Here is a 16,929-nt window from a genome sequence, read left to right as displayed (position 1 = left end):
TTTACTTAAGTGACACTCAAGTCTTTTGCTTGCTCGTTTGTAATTCGATCTTTTTAGCGCTGCTTGTTGTGAAAATAAGCAGGAAAACAATGTTTTGACATTTTATTGAAATGATCAAAGCTGCTCCGTTTGTGCAATCTTCCTACTGCCGGCTCTTGCCACTGCGATGAGGAGGGTGAGGATGAAGCCCACGGCCCAGACGCCTGCTACGGGGAGCACCACAGTCGTCACCACGTCTGTGAGTAAAAAAACAAAAATAATAAATAAAATCAATACAAAAATAAATAAAATAAATCACACACACAGATGCAGCTTGTGTTTTTTTCTGAATTACCAAAGTATCACCAAAAAGGAGCGGGGCGAGTGATAATGTAATGTCGGCTTACTAGACACAGGTTTGTCTGGCGTTTCGATTCTGATGGGCCCATATGACAAGAGGCCTTGGGCAGGGTCCACTTGCACGGCTTCTCGCTTAGTGATGGATTTGCAGTTCTGGAAACAGAAAAACAAGCTCCATCTTTATTTATATTTAAAAAAAAAAAAAAAAAAAAAAAAAAGACCTGCTTACTGCACCTCATTCACTAACCGTGCATATGCACAGGTTTGTGCTTAAATCATGCACACACAAATCTGTGAGTCATCAATAAGCATGGTTAAGTTTTGACAGATTCCAGCCGGCATGGCTCGTTTTCTGTCGCTTCCAACACTAATGTCATGAATTTTATCAACTACAAATGCCTCTTCGTGGTGTTATATTCATTCCTTACTATGTATTTTAACAACTCGAACAAGTGTTTGTTCATTCTCAGCAATTAACTAGTTTTTCTATAGGTACAGTCTATGTATGTTTTGTGCTACATTGTCTAATTTAACTATGGAACTCAAAAATGAAAAACGATAAGGCTATATGTCGGTTTCTGTGTTTAGCAAGCTTTCCGATCATAGCAACTTTTGTGAAAATAGGATAACGATTCTTCTAAGTTTCTCAAGTTTTGGTCAGTTATCTCTTATGACTTAAACCACCCGCATTGGCTGAGACATACCGTACGGAGATCCTTTTACAGGGAAATGGGGGCGCAGTTTACGCAGACTGCGGGTCACGGGCACAAACAAGCACGTCATTTAGAATGAGGTCTGATTCACTAACATACGCACGGCGGTGCGAAGAAAACTGGCCGGTACGCACGTGTCACGAATCTGGACAATGATTCTGCATATGTGCTCAATTTTTGCGCAGAAAGAGACATTGTTCACGCATTTACTAGCGAACGAGGCCCATTGCATGTCATTTTTCCTCAGCATAACCTCCAAGCCCAACACATACACACTGAGATAGTATTACGTGGACACGGTGAATTCACTAGGGTGACAGTAATGAGCTCACAGGTGCGCAGGATATTCCGTCATCCGGGTCACAGAGCTGCACGGTGCAGTGCAGATAGAACAAGTGCGGCTCCACTGTGAAGCGGAACATGGCGAAGCTGTAGTGAATGGTGGAGCTCTGCCCGTTCAGACCAGACTCTCCCTCACGTAGGCTGTGGAAGGCAACTGTGTCGTCGGTCACACACCTGGACGGGGACACGGGGGGAGGAGGAGTCATAAATATTTATACACGCAGGCAGACACGTTTACTCTTGAAATGCCAAGAGTGAATATTTCAATACAGAGATGTTTTGACCCATTCAAAAGCAGGCTGTGAACCAATCCCTCCGAGGCATTGGCCTGCTGACTCTGTGTGGCCCAGCAGTCGTTTATTCGAAGAAGGAAAAAGTCTGCGGGCTCTGTCACAGCCACCTCAACATATACCTGAAAGAATGGCGAAATGTTGACAATGAATTGCAGAGTGCCACAGGCAGAATTAAGAGTGAAGCTGGACAAACTACCTGGTCCCCCAGCTCAACAGTGGGGGCACTGCTGAAGGCTGTCGTGTAGCTGTGATCCATGTACAGCATCATCCTAATGGTCGCCTCTAGCTCGTCGACACGCACCATCGCCTCACTGTTTGTGTGAGCAAATCATAACTCGGTCAGGTAATTGCTCACAGAGTTGAAAACTGTTGGCTGAACACGAGTCTCCAAATGTACACTGCTAAATGATCTCACAGCCACTGGCACCTATAGAACATCCTCTGAGACACACTGGTGATTCACCTGTGTCCATGACAACTAAATCAGCTAACTCCACTGAAGATGACAACTAAGTCGTACAAATCTATAGAGATGAGCGTGAATGAGACGAATCGCATCTTAACAATACATTTAATGGAGGCACAGTAGTACTATACGCATCATTGTCAGCTGTGAAACCCATTCATCCATTTTCTGTAGCGCTTTTCCTCATCCGCGAGTGCAACAGGCAACAAATGGCAGCCTGGTAAAAAAATTACAGATATCTCCTAGTCGTACCTCTCTCAGGTGGAATTACGCAACGCCAGAGGTGCGTTTGGTTACAGACAGTTCAACTAGGACGTTTGGACACTGCACATGGCTCTTTGAGTGAGAACGGGGAAATAACATGAAAGCGACTTTACCTAGATATAGGTTCAATTGGAAAAGGCAGGCTGACTGTTCTGATGAATGGAAAGATGCACGTGAAATCCAGCTTGATGACTGGATCTCGGATAATGTTTCCAATGGCCTGAGGCTCTGATTGAAGACTCAGGGTGTACGTGACATGAGTAAAGTTTTTCTAGGAACAGAAACATGAACATGAGCAGATTAGCATATGTCATTGTATTTGACAGGCGTCAGTGTTAGACTTTGCAACGCTGAACGTACCTCAACTGACTTGCCTCCACAGCTGATGTATTCCTTTTTTGCGATCTTGACCATGTAGTACGGAACCTTGTTGATAACTTCCCTATATGCTTTGCACGATCTATTGGGCAGGTGCAAAGACGTGACCGGCGTGTTGTAATACATGAAGAACTCTTCACGGGCTCTGACTCCCATGTACTTTTCAGTGCACAAGACTTTGATGTGTGCATCTGTTTAAAAGCAAAAGGTTTTGTTGGTTTTTTTCCCCCCTGAACAACAATGAAGATTCAATACTAGTTGAATTACAAATTCCTTTGCAAATGTAATGCTCAGTGTGAGTCGCTGCCAGAGATCATCGTTTAACACTAAGTTTACTATTGCGGTTGTAGTTTACAGTGGTGTAGAACTGCATTATACCCAGTTGTCTGTAATATTTCTTCCCGTGTAGCTAAAATATTAGCTACACCACTGCAAAATATTATGCATCATAACGAATACCTTTAAGTGTATCAAAACTGAGCATTATTAAATTTGTAGAAGGATGTCTCAATCTTGTATTGATGTTGCAATGGGCAAGTCGGCATAATCATAGACGTACAGTATATACAGTATGTTGACACCCCCTTGAGTGCTGAATAGGATGCTGACATCTCCACCATATTGGATGTGACAAAGTGGAGCCATTCATTTGTTGCTTGGAGATGTACAAAACGTTTTACAGTCCAAGGCAGCTCATAACGATTTGACTGATAAATAAAATGAATAATAATAATTATTATTATGGGATTAACACTGAATAATGAATTTCTCTCTCCTATTTAAAACTGAACAACATTGTTAAACCACCAAACAAATGTAAAAAGAATAAATACTGACAATGATATCTCAATTTAGTCACAAATGTACTTTGTGTGAAATCTGGGCTTGTTTACCTGAACACAAAGCTGATATACAGGTACATCTCAATAAATTAGTATCAAAAGCTTAAATTACATCACTCAACTGAAAAAGTGAAACTCATTATAGCTGTACAACACACTTTAATATACATGTAGAATTTTGATGACTATACCTTATAGCAAAGAAAAACCAAAATCCACCATCAATGGAAACTAGAATATTATATAACAAAACAAGAAACTGGAAATACATTTTTAATGTTGAAATTAGGCAGGAATTTACCTTCTGAAAGGTATTTTCCCAAGTGAATCTTTAAAATGTATGGGTACTGAACTAAATTAACTTTTCCACCATATTCTAATTTATTGAGATGTACATGTGCAGGAAGCCATTACTTATTCTGTTGTATGAATAGTAACAAGTGGATACACGGGTTTATTCTACCTTTTGCCTTCCAATGGAAGAGCATTTCATTGTTCTGCCTGTCACTATTCGCTGGTGGCATAGACAGACAATATATTTCTGATTAATAAAAGTATTTAAATAACAAAATAGAGAAGACAACTTTCATAACAGTCAACATGTGCCAAAGTGAAAACAGTCACCACAAAACCGAAATACGAACGGAACCATGGATTTTGTGAACTACTCCACCCTTAAAAACAGAAATTAAATTGAAAGATGAATAAATAAAAATATAGTGCCGTGAAGCTATACTTCCAGTTTTAACCTAACCGTCAACATATAATTGATTTTACTCAGAGTCAAGGTGTACTGAACCAAACTGAAAAGCGTGATCATAAAACTGAGGTACAAACCGACCCAAATATCAGTTACTGACCTCCTTGACTAAATACTAATAATTTAATCTAATAATCAAATATCGACCCTGAAAAAAAACAACCTGTCTACCTCTAATCTGTTTCCCAAATACAGTATATCAGTGTGCCTGTCTGGGCAAATGAGAGGCATTGACTTTGTAGAAATGTGCCTTTAAAGTTCACCGAGTGGTTGTTTAACCACAGTGACTCCCAACAACTACGCTGCAGCACATTAGTATGCTGTGAGAAATTCTCCAGTTTCACTTAAATGGTCCAAAAAATTACTACAGCATTTAAGATTTCCATGTTTTTCTTCAATTCCTTCAAATATATCAGCTTTGAGTTCAATTTAACAAGCCCACATTTCACACCATGCACGAAAACCTGTGAGTTAATTGAGCCGACATCGTCATTATTTCAGTATAAATACTTTGTGACAAACACGAGGTAGATCTGCCACAACCAATATGGCGGACGGGCATACGTATCGCAGCAACAGGCCAACCCGTTCAATGAGGGTCAAACGTAGAGTATATACACACACACGCACACGTCTATGATTCTAATGCTGACACCCTGCAAAAATGAAGGCGGGGGGAAGCAAGCCTACCTTTGTCACAGTGGTCGTCATAAAATCCTTCGAGACACTTGCAGGTGCTCTTGTCTTTGGACAGGGCACATCTTTCTGGGTTGGTGGCGCAAAGCTCCACGTCGCAGATTCCTGCTCTCACATAACACAGTGGCACAAGCTAACACGCCCATTCTACACTTCACTTCGCATTTGTTTAGAATTACCTCTAACTTGGTGGTATAGGAAGCCAAGGAGCAGCAAGAGAAGAACAGCGAGCTGGCGTGAACATGAAATATTTCCATTTAAAACATCGCCTTGTGTTATTCTTGCGCTCGTTAGCATTCGAGGTGCGCTAGCTTGCCCTCCCAAATGACAAAAGTAAATTCATACCCACCTTACAGTTGTTTAAAGTCATTGTTGTGCTATTTTTTTTTGTATATATATATAAAGCTTAGTTTTAAAGATTTTATTGGCGGTCAAACGGGGCCGTTAGGTTCTGTTGTCGCCGTCTTCATCACCGGACGTCCTGCAATTAAAAACACCTGTGCTCTGTCATGGCGCTAAAAATGAGCAATTTGGACTCACGTTTGACTTTTATATCCTTTCATTGTTTAATAGAACCATTAAGGTTACTATTATCAAACTTGGTTTTGCTCCAGCTCTCTTCACAGCAATGGTTTAGATTTTTCTTTTGTAATTAAAAAATAAAAATCAATTAAAAAAAACACAAGGACGAGCTCTCACTTCTCCCTGAGTGATTAAAATTTCGACCGTTAGGTGTCGCTATCACGCTCATGTGTCGAAACGAGAAAATGTATATGAATGATCAAACTGGCATTTTCGTTCAATAAACTGCTTTTTTTTAAGTCAATGAGAAGTTAAATCTTGATTAATGCGACATAATCTCTTTGAAATAATACTATAATTACAGTAATAATAGACCCTTGTGGTTTGTGTTCAAAATCCCTCTTCTGACAGCAATCTTTTTCACTACTGTTTCATAAAACTATATAAATGTACTTGCTAACATCCCTGACAGTGCTTCACCATTACCTCACTGTGATTGGCTAAATGTTCTAGAGGGGAAGTATTCGTCATGATGATTGAATGTAAACGTCAGGTTAATTTGAAAACCATTGTAGGGCCTCATGAATAATAACATGGATAATGAACAGATTTATTATTTTTTTATTAAGGGCACAGGTAGTAAAATCTCACTAACAATGGCCACAGAATAAGATACATGTGCCTACTCCATCCCTCCATCCATTTTCTAAACCAGTGTTTCCCAATGTATATTGAGCCAAGGCACCCATTTTACATTTGAAAAATCTCACAGCACACCACCAAACAAAATATGTCACAAAAGTATGAATACTGATATAATGATTATCTCATCTCAGTTGACTCAAAAATTGACGTTTGGGACCAGCTGGCTTGCCATGAACGTTTTTGCTCACAGCCTCTGTGGGTTGTGGTTTCCCAGAGTTACTAGCCACTCAGCATTTGCACTAGCCACCATTTTGTTTAATATGATTATAGCTAGATTTAAAAAAACTCGATTTCCAAATGACCACTGTGCACATGCGGTCCTGGACCGAATAGCGTCCTGTGCGACGACCGTCTAGAGAGATTGAAAACGTGTCGTCATTTCCGCGATAAAACCACGAAGAATTGCGGGACGAAATGGAAGTGGTAATCGCGAACGGGTCGTTGCCTAGCATCAGCTAACTCGGTAAATGGAGACAATGGTAAAAAGTTGCGTCATTAACTATCGCAGTCGTCGGCGTAACAGCCACGAGACAATAGGCAAAGGAAAGCTAGAAGACGAACAGCTCAAGCCGTGTTTCCGACGTCATAAAGAGGGAACGTTATTTTATGTAACACCAATGTTATGCCGTTCAAGCATAACGTTACAAAACGTTACGTTACAATGATAGTGATACAATGTTAACTCTGTTCAAAGCATTTGCACAAAGTATCTGCTTTGTCCATATTTGGCAAAGACCACCCCTGATTGGTTGCCTCCGTGTAGAAGACCCAACCCTCACTACTTGTGAGAGCACACGTTATGTTGACACCGCCGGCTCTGGCGGAGATCTTTGCTAGTGACATAGATGAGCTCGAGAAATTCGAATGACCCGATATTGGCGGAAAAACATCTGTAACTCAGGAATGTGTGGATGATTTGAATTCATATTTCACATGTTTCCTGAGGCAGCATAGAGCCAATACAACCTCCCAAATAATAGAAAAAGTTGGCTTGGTAAAATATGGGACCTTTAAGGGTGTGACCCTGAAAATCCCTGCATCTACGAGGGACCGCAGCCTACGTCAAGCAAAAGATGTGGCCGCTTTGTCGACCTACTGGTCATCAGTGAATTGCACGGCACATAAAGACAACCATTTACACTCAACAATTTAGTCTTCAATTCAATTAACCTAAAATGCTTTTTTTTTGGGAATATGGGAAAAAAGCCGGACTACCTGGAGAAAACTCATGCAATCACGGGGAGAACGCGCAAACTCATGAGATCCAAAAACTCTATCTTAACAAACACTGCGGCTATTTTTTTCAACAATATCTAACCATTGTGGTAGGTGACACTTTTGTATAAAAAATATGAATCTATTGCCATAAACAGAAATGCACTACGTCTGATTTAACAGAAGTATTTTGAATGCTTCACTAGTAGACAGATCACCAAGTGAATACAATAAGTGTGCCGCATTGTGTCACATGACTAGAGGGGCCATTTCCCCAGACACCATCACTCCTTGTCTTCCATCTGTTTGTGACAGGAGCAGAAGAGGTTGTGGGTAATAGAGCACTAGTGATTGACGAGACAGCTTTTGCAGGTCATCAATGGTGGAAGCTAAAGCCTGAAATACTGAAGCATCATCCTCCATTGTGCAGCCGTGGCCCAATGATTAAGATCGTCGCCTGCCACCGTGGGGGACCTAGGTTCAAAACCCCGACTGGACCATCTGCCAACATCCCCCGGACTCACGGCTGTGGTGTCCTTGAGCAAGACACTGATACCCCGAAATGCTCCCCGGGCGCTTCAGCTGCCCCCTGCTCCAGTGTGTTCCACTAACGTGTATGTGTTAAACGCAGAGAACAAATTTCGTGTGCATGCATGTTCATGACAATAAAAGATGATTCTTCTTCTTCGTCATGTGCCTTAAATATAAAAACACAAGAGTTGTTTTTTTTTGTGAGCTCTATTTCACAACATTGACAAATAATAGGCCTACCCCAAATAGTGCAATTTCTTTTTGTCAACCCTTTGTGTCCCACATGTATTTCGATTGGAGATTTTCTTTTGGTTATGATTTTTGTATTATTATTATTGTGTATGCTCTCTGTTTTGTGTACAGTACATACATCACATTGTATAGTTTGTTGTATACGTCTTTATTTGTATTTGCTTTAAGTTTGCCTAGTTTTACTATGCTGTCTGCCGCCAGGTTGGCATTGCAGAAGAGAATCTGTTCTCTATTGCCTTACCTGTATAAAGGTTAAATATATCAAATAAACACAGGACACTCTTCAATGGAACACTTTATTGACTCCCATGAAAATTAGACTTTTACGTTTTTGTGTTTACACATCAATGCAAATTAGGTTTGTCCAACCGCATTATTGTTCTGATACACAAAACGACAACAAATATAGAAAGACCATTCCCTGTTGAGAATACTGTACACCCTTTCAATTTTCTGCAGTCAGTCCTCGTCGACAGTGGTGCGGTGCCACCCTGGTGTTGTGAAATAGCCGGCTTGTAGGCGGTGTCTGTCATCGGCCTGATTCACAACACCAGCTGGGGCACACGCACCTGAGGGACACATCTTCTGCCGCGGTTACTGCTGGATGATGCTTGCATCAGTCGAAAGAAATGAGCTGTCCTTAACGGGATGGCACCTCATGACACAAATGATAGAACTAAATCCAGGCCTGGTCTAAGTGACAAAATATAACAGTATGAAGGTAAATGTGGCTCGTCTGTGGCCGTGAGTGAACCGAACGCGTGTACAGTATGTGGAGCAGCACTGACAGAATGAGCCACCATCTGTGTTCTCTCAGGCCAGACTGAAGGACACAGAGTGTGGGGCACACAGAATAGTAGAGTAGATGTTGGGGCGTTGGGTAGGGGTGGGGGGGGTTGTTACTTCTCAAGATAAAGGCCATCAGCTAATTATTATGCAGAACTTTCAATGGTTGTCAAAATGCTACTCTTCGCACATTCACAGTGTCACCCCATGTACACTACCAGTGAACAGTATTTATATATATATATAAAAAAAATAAAAATAAAAAAAAAAAACACCGCAAGTCTGTAAACCTGCCCTTTCTACACCAGTAACGAAGAATTGATAATATACACTATTCTGCCTCGATTATTTATTTTCTATAACTGAGAATAGCACATTCCTCTGATCTTCCAATTTTACTTCCCTCTTAACAACTTTATGAAGAATTCCAAATGTTGTTTTGTTTTTTTATAAACAGTTCAAACAGATTTGAACACTTATCCAAGGGAATAAAAAGGAGGCTTACAGTACAGATTATAGAATATGGTGTCTCCAATACTGAGTGCATGTAGACATGTCTGAGCCTGCGGGGCTATGGTAAAAATGAAAAATAACCAGAGCTTTCACAATCTCTTTTTCTAGAAACCCTTACTGCATTAAAAAAATGCAGGTGATCAAATAAAGACATTTTAAATAAATCACGCTAAATAAAAATATGAATGCAATAGAACGACAACTGAAAAGTACTATTTTTTTTTTTTTTTTATTCCAAATAACTGGTAGTACAAATATGAAAAAGCACAACGGGAAAACGATCAAAAGAAATCAACTACGGACAGAAACACAAATACACAAACAATGAATGTTTGCCTCACCAAAATGAAATGATGCAAATGAGATTGTGGTTCGTGTCACCAAAACATTCCCTGGTAGTTTTTAATTGTGTGTAGTGACGTCTCAGTTCATCAGTAATTCCATTTGCACCAGTCTAGCATTGGTGTCTCCGGCCATGTTGTAGGGAATCATCCCAGCGAAGGTTATCAGGGCTCGAGCTTGACCGCGCAGCTGCTGTGATCACAAGACACCAAATGAAGATTAACATACAAGAGCTTTTTATATATATATATAGTTTTTATGCAGTATTGACTTTTCATGAGATGATGATTTTGGGTTTTTGTTAGCTATAAGCCATAATATACAAATATTTAAAAAATAAAATGAAATATTTCCCTCCGTATGCAGTAAATATATGACCTTCAATTTATGAATTGAACTACTGAAATAAATGTAAGTTTTGCATAATATTCCAATTTATTGGGATGCACCTGTACATACACCTCTCTTAATAATTCAACACACACAAAAAGCAATACTGGTACTCCGAGCAAAACCTTTTCACATTCAAAAGCAAGTTTAGAAAATAGCTATTATACTGATTGTGGTAGATCATGTTAAAGTCGCAGTTAAAATGTTAAAAATGTGCAGATATATTAACTTTGCTGGCCTGGGTATCCTCAAGCCATTCACTTAACACAATGCTGTATCGATTAAAAGATGTTCAGAGTACAGTATAAGAGTATTTATATCAAACATAACTTACCCTTAGTTTTTAGTTCAAAATGGGTGCTGGACTAAAACATTCATCCTGCTTAGTGATCAATTATTAGACTTGACACCGATCTGATCGGCATCGGACGATCATTAGCATGTTATGCTGATCGGCTTTAATATTATAATGCGCCGGCCGAGCCGTTCCGCAAAAGACGTACTCCGCGTCGCCATCATGTACAGTGTATTTGAATCCAAAAGCAAGTTTATTTTTAGCCTTGTCCCATGTATTTTGACGTAGTACTATAAATATCTGACGCCCAATGAAGTTATTTATAAAAAAAAAAAAAAAAAAAAAAAAAGTCGGCAGTGTGGGACAGACAACACGTCTTGAGACCGACAACACAAATGCCTGGATCAGAAAATTTGGTCTTTCACGATTGCACTGTCAGACTACTGCAATTAAAAAAAAAAAAACAAAAAAAAAAACTACTGCAATAAAATCTTGCACGATCTTTTACGATCACTAAGCTTTATCTTGTCAACTGAAAAAACGCTACCAGATACACTCGTTACCATGGCGACGACAACAACAGTGGTTCGTGTCGTGTGTATTATAAGAACAAAATGGGGGAAAACGTGTGCTGGTGGTCACCGGTGCTCGGGAGAGGACTTTAATTCAAGGATTGCTTGAGGTATGTTATCGTACTTATAATAGAATACCGTTCGCAAGCAGGAACCAAAACGTTATGTAGCCTAGCAAGCTATTGCTAGCACTAACGGTTGTACGTAATCATGCCGGCGTTACGTTATGTAGAATCATGCTCTAAAGTTTTGGTGTGTGTGTGAAGTCATTTCATTACAATAAAGTAATTTAATGACAGTAAGTTAGCACCCATTATTTCTGTCATGTTGTAATGTTGGTTTGACCTGACTGATTAGAATACATGACTTGAATAGAGAATACTTTTGAAGATACTCAGTATACAGTACACAAGTATATACAGTTAATGAACAAGTCATTTAAATAGACACAATGCTCCATCTTGTGATCGGATCAGTGATCGGTTATTGTTTTTTTTTTTTTTTTAAACTCACTGATCGGCCCCAAAAATCCTGATCGTGTAAAGCCTATCAATTATGCCTGTTTCCTCGAAACTGAAGTTACTGGCAAAATCCTGAATTAAAAAAAAAAAAAAAAAACATCTATTTGTGCAAAGATTTTGTCAACTTCCTAAACAGTTCACATACTGTCTCTAAAATGGCTTTTCACTGTGTTTTGTTACAAGACTCCTCACCGTGTCTCTGTCATCCAATGTCCTCTGAGCTCGTCCCGGTGTGCCTGCCGGCGCCCCCTTCAGACGCTTGTACTGAGTGAACAGGATGTTCATGGAGGCTAGCAGCACCTCTGACAGGTTGTGGCGCACCTAAAGAGGAGGGGGGGGGGGGGATTGTTAATTATTATGTCTGAATAATAATGTTTCTATTTTGATTCATGAACTTATCCTCACCTCGTCACTGAAGTTCCTGAAAGCCGCCACTCTCTCCTCCACACTCTCCTGGCTGAGGGGTAGAAGCTTCAGACGCTCCATCACCTGACACATGCAGGGCCAATATTAATTCCATTAACCTCACATAATCTCGCTTCTCATGACAACCATGACACTTCAACATAACAAATTAACTGATTTTCTTCTCCTCGTAAATAAGTAGCAAAAACAATTACAATGACAGGAAGCACTCACATCATATGCTCGATCAACATGACCTGCATGGTACTCATCAAAGAAGGTCATCAAATCCAGAAGCAGGTAGAAAGTGCTGTCGACAAACTTGTCTCCTGCAATGCCTTGAGAGCGGTACCTGTAAGCGGAGACAAATAATCATCTGCTATAATCGCTTCTATCAACTTCAATGATTTTCAAATAGTGTTTCTGTGTGTTCTGACCTCTCCGCAATGGCCCCTGCCGTGTTTTTTAGCCTCTCCTTATTAGACTGAGGAGCGCTGACCTGAGCAATGACAGGACTCAACAACCTGTTCATCAGCTCCAACACCTTGTCTGGATTCTTCAAAAGGACCAAAGGGTGATGACGCAGAGAACACAGGCAGAAGTAAACGGTAGGACAGTAGAAATGAGCTCTGCTCTGGAAGAAAGCAAGGCAATGATGAAGGAGTGCTCACCTTGGCCAGCTCATAGAGTTTGACTGCTTCCTCAAACAAACCCTTGTTCTCAGCTTCCAAGGCCACTTTACTAATGATAGCTCTGGTGTCACCTGCAAACTTATCAATGACACCGGGCTGGAGAAAGACAGAGGTCAAATCAGATGGCGTTAGAAGCTACAAGGAAAATGAATCATGCCAGGAGTAGTGATTCCATGTGAGGACCTTTGTAACATGTCGCCTGACTGTAAAGGAACATCGCAAGAAATTATAGTATTGTGTAAAACTTATTTATTGCAGTAGTTCCATTCAAAATGACATAAGAAAAACATTATTCAGGTAGGAATTTGCCTTATGAAAATGTTTTAATGAATCTATATCATATGAATTTCATGTTTTGACTTAAACTACTGAAATGCACTTTTCAAATCTGATTCTTATTTATTAAGATGTGCCTGTATATATTGCTTGATCATCTCTGTTGTTTATCGGTCAAATTAATGACATTTTCAATTCGAAGAAAAACGTTCCGAGCTGATGAGGTACATGTATTTTAGTAAATGCTATATGCTGGCTCATCAAACAAGAACTAGAACGGCACTCAACTGAGCACAGCCCTCCATCAAGACCAAAAACCAACTGGAACATTTCTAAATTTAGGTGGATTCATTAAAACAATTACTTGAGTCAACGAAAAATTCTGATGAACTATTAAAAGACAATTCTTACCCTTCTGCTTCCATCCTTTTCCAATCTTCCCAGTAACATATCGAACTGTAATAGACAGACACAAAATTCCCAGCAAATTAAGAGGTTGCTCTCAATACAAAAACTGGTGGATGTTCAGGCCAAAAAGTTCTATCTTGGTCTCGTCAGACCAGAGAATCTCATTTCTCAGCATCTTGGGAGTCCTTCAGGTGTTTTGTTTGAGCAAACTCCATGCGGGCTTTCATTGTGCCTTGCCACAATTCTGTGAGCTCTTCAGGCAGTTCCTTTGACCGCATGATTCTCATTCGCTCTGACATGCACTGTGAGCTGGAAGGTCTGCTACAGACAGGTGTGTGGCTTTCCGAATCAAGTCCAATCAGTATAATCAAGCACAGCTGGACTCCAATGAAAGTGGAGAACCATCAAGGATGATCAGAAGAAATGGACAGCACCCAAGTTAAATATGCGAGTGTCACAGCAAAGGGTCGGAATACTTATGGATGTGGGATATTTCAGTTTTTCTTTTATTATAAATCTGCTAAAATTTCAACAATTTAGTTTTTTTCTGTCAATATGGCTTGCTGTGTGTACATTAATGAGGAGAAAAATGAACTTAAATGAAAAATTTAAGGGGGTCTGAATACTTTCCGTACCGTATGTTCATATTTAGATGACCAAAAGGTGTCGGAAAGAAATAAGGTCACTCACCTCTCGACTCTCAATAACAAGTTCACTGACACATCGCATGAACATGTTTTCTCCCTGGCTGTCCTTCTCATTTCTGCAGATACACATTGTTAGCATTAGAAAACATTTTGGGAAAAAAAAATATTGCTTAAAAAAAACAAAACAAAAAAAAAAAAAACAATTGGAGTAAAATTACCGTAAAAAGTAGAAGTACTGCAGGGCTTCCCGTGGATCCGTGGACTCGAATTTGCGAGTGTAAAGCATGAGCAGGCGGATGAAGTTGAGGCGCCGCACAGTGAGAGGGTCGCCGGGCTCTTGACTCACTGCACAGGGACGGCAGTTTAAAAACCAAGTCGTCTTTCCCTCGTCCATTTGTGTGTTCCTATACTCACGAAGCTGAGCACTTTGGCCAGAGGACTTCAGCAACAGCCGTAGCTCATACAGCACCAATGCCACGTGTACGGCATGACTACGAAGTCTCTCAACCCGAAACAAGAACGCCACGGCGGCCTCAAACTGAGCAGTCAGGAATAAGACCTGGAAATACAGGAAGGGCTGCTGGCTCGCAGAGAAATGGGATTCCCCTGTTGGATGACAACAGAGTTTTTCAAAATAAAGAAACAACATCATATTTAAATACACACCTAAATTTGTTTTCCTCAACCATGTTAAAACCTAGTCTTACATACTTCTGTAATTCACATTACAAAATAAAAATGTAATTGAATTTTTTAAATTACAGCTTCTTTTAACTTGCTGAAACGTGACAAACAAATGACAACTGTCATATTTCCTCATATAGCGGCCAGGGGCATTCATTTACTCGACTTGACTCGGCAAGGGGACCAGATGACTATTGTACATAATTATTGTTGGAGGCCTTGATTTGTAAAAACATGTTTATATTAAATAATCTACATATATAAAACATCTATTTTTTTAATTCACAAGGAAAAATAATATTCCATCCATTTTCTATGCCACTTGTCCTCCTACCCAAGCTGATTTCGGGCAAAAGGCAGACTACATCCCGGACTGGTCGCCAATCAGTAACAGGGCACATATGACAACCACTCACACTCCCATTCAAAGCAACACCGAGTGGGAATCAAACCCACTCTGCCTGCGTGGAAGGCAGGTGAGTAAACCGCAATACTGCACTATCAGTGACTTACATTTATGATTCAATGACTAAATAATGTACATAGAGTACATAAAATGAAATGTTCGGTGATTGTCGACCAGTCCAGGGTGTACCCTGCCACTCACCCAAAATCGGCTGGGATATGCTCCAACTCACCAACGACACAAATGAAGACAACCGGTATAGAAAATAGCTACTAGAAAAATGCGGTATATAACAGAAAAGGCAGTAGTGTGAGTGCACTGGCGGCTTCAGTTTTCATACATTACAATAATCTAAGTGGCATGCTGCTTCCATATCACTTGTAATCAGCACAGAGGAACGTCGCCGCTCAGCCTGCTTCTATCAAACACTGCATGTGCATCCATTAGCTGCACATTGAAGCTCACAATGGTAACAATAAAAAATGCAATTAAATGTATCAAGGCTTTAAATTTACCCAAACACAAAGGAATGTCTAATTTGTTCCACATGAACAGTATGAGCTATACTTCAGAGATCTAATATTTTACCTTCTGACAGTTTGACTATGACAACTAACATGGAAGTAGAAGACTTTTGAAAATATTCTCTAATGCACAGGTACTTCGTCATCAAGTTTACTTTTTAATTATAACGCCTAATCCTCTTGCTCCCTCCAAGTTTGAAGAGTAGAACAGGGTGGACTGTGTCAGCCATTTTATAGCCTTATCTCAGAATGGCAGCGCTTTAGTTCAAAAAGTACTGAGCATATGAGAGAGAAGAGTGAGAGAAATAGAAAGAGAGTGAGACCGCAAGAGAGACATAGAGAGCAGTGGCGAGGGGAAAAAGGAAGAAAGATAAAGAGTGTGGATGTTTGAGAAAGAGCAAATGTACAAGCGGGGGGTGTAAAAAAAAAGGGGGAAGAAAATCAGCGGGAGGGTGATGGACAAACAACGACAAAAAGGAGGGATAACAGAGGAGGACAGAGCAGGATGCAGTGAAAGAACGCCAGGAAGAGGCCAAGTGAGGCGGGTGAGTGCTGGCAGAAACGGAACGAAAGCGAAAGCTCTGGGCTTCGTGTCCCGCTGTTGAGCAAGATGGAGGACAACGGGAAACATGGTGCCAGGCAACTGAGGGAGCCGAGGCACCGAGCGAAAACAGAATGGGGCTTGAGGCTGCACGTTCTGCTGAGCAGAGAGGGTGGGAGAGGCGACACGAGAGAGGATGAGGGCGACTGAGCGCAGCCTAGAGTTTTATCAGAATGCAGCAGCATCATTGTGCATAGACAGCCAGGGAAGAAAACTGTGGAACACAGGGCCTGCTGTAAAAAAAAATTCATGTCACAGATACGTAGTTAGTTCCTTCTCAAACAAGTTTAGGAATGTTTAGTAAGAAAAGTTCCTGACAGATGAAGTTGCCTGTCACCTGCAAGCTTGCTAAAAGTAGCAGCTAAGAGAACAGGGGTGAACAGGGTCTCTCTTATCCTCAGTAATAAACTATATTTATGCTCATGACTTGTTATAGTTGGCTACATCCAATGACTTCATAAAAAAAGGTGGTGTTTTTTACAATTTGGGCACGTTTGATAAAAACATCACTTGCGTAACTAACTTATTTTAACAAAAATAAGCTTCACT

The 16,929-nt window shown here is 40.4% G+C and overlaps 2 protein-coding genes across 5 annotated transcripts in view; both read right to left on the bottom strand.

Moving 5' to 3' along the window:
* Positions 1-88: 88 nt before the first annotated feature.
* Positions 89-5,624, bottom strand: zpd (zona pellucida glycoprotein d). The gene is made up of 10 exons (XM_061774984.1): positions 5,443-5,624; positions 5,273-5,324; positions 5,088-5,198; positions 2,778-2,986; positions 2,531-2,688; positions 1,884-1,998; positions 1,679-1,806; positions 1,385-1,568; positions 387-492; positions 89-236 (listed from the first exon to the last, which is right to left on the bottom strand). The coding sequence occupies exons 1-10, from the start codon at positions 5,461-5,463 to the stop codon at positions 115-117; spliced, it is 1,206 nt and encodes a 401-aa protein (XP_061630968.1). The 5' UTR covers positions 5,464-5,624; the 3' UTR covers positions 89-114.
* Positions 5,625-9,830: 4,206 nt separating this feature from the next.
* The window catches only part of nup93 (nucleoporin 93), a 30,010-nt gene continuing 22,911 nt past the window's right edge, over positions 9,831-16,929 (bottom strand). For 3 of the 4 annotated variants that reach the window (XM_061774970.1, XM_061774972.1, XM_061774973.1), the window contains 10 exons: positions 14,580-14,771; positions 14,384-14,510; positions 14,209-14,281; positions 13,522-13,566; positions 12,814-12,930; positions 12,580-12,698; positions 12,377-12,494; positions 12,143-12,226; positions 11,930-12,058; positions 9,831-10,151 (listed from right to left, as the gene is read on the bottom strand). In XM_061774970.1, the coding sequence (XP_061630954.1) occupies positions 10,041-10,151; positions 11,930-12,058; positions 12,143-12,226; positions 12,377-12,494; positions 12,580-12,698; positions 12,814-12,930; positions 13,522-13,566; positions 14,209-14,281; positions 14,384-14,510; positions 14,580-14,771 (1,115 nt within the window). In that variant the 3' untranslated portion in view covers positions 9,831-10,040. The remainder of the gene's footprint in view (positions 10,152-11,929; positions 12,059-12,142; positions 12,227-12,376; positions 12,495-12,579; positions 12,699-12,813; positions 12,931-13,521; positions 13,567-14,208; positions 14,282-14,383; positions 14,511-14,579; positions 14,772-16,929) is intronic. The other variant, XM_061774971.1, reaches the window with a different exon arrangement.

Source organism: Phyllopteryx taeniolatus, chromosome 5 (genome assembly GCF_024500385.1).
Source record: "Phyllopteryx taeniolatus isolate TA_2022b chromosome 5, UOR_Ptae_1.2, whole genome shotgun sequence".
Classification (NCBI taxonomy): Eukaryota; Metazoa; Chordata; class Actinopteri; order Syngnathiformes; family Syngnathidae; genus Phyllopteryx; species Phyllopteryx taeniolatus.
The sequence above is the reverse complement of the archived record's forward strand: the minus strand, read 5'-3'. Positions and strand labels throughout refer to the sequence as shown.

Bases quoted from the DNA above. Each gene is read 5' to 3' on its own strand.
- zpd (XM_061774984.1), bottom strand. From the start codon at position 5,463: ATGACTTTAAACAACTGTAAG. The intron at 1,999-2,530 runs GTAAAGTCGCTT...TCACACAAACAG, and splicing joins CCAATTGAACCTATATCTAG to TGAGGCGATGGTGCGTGTCG. The intron at 1,807-1,883 runs GTAGTTTGTCCA...CCATTCTTTCAG, and splicing joins CTGTTGAGCTGGGGGACCAG to GTATATGTTGAGGTGGCTGT.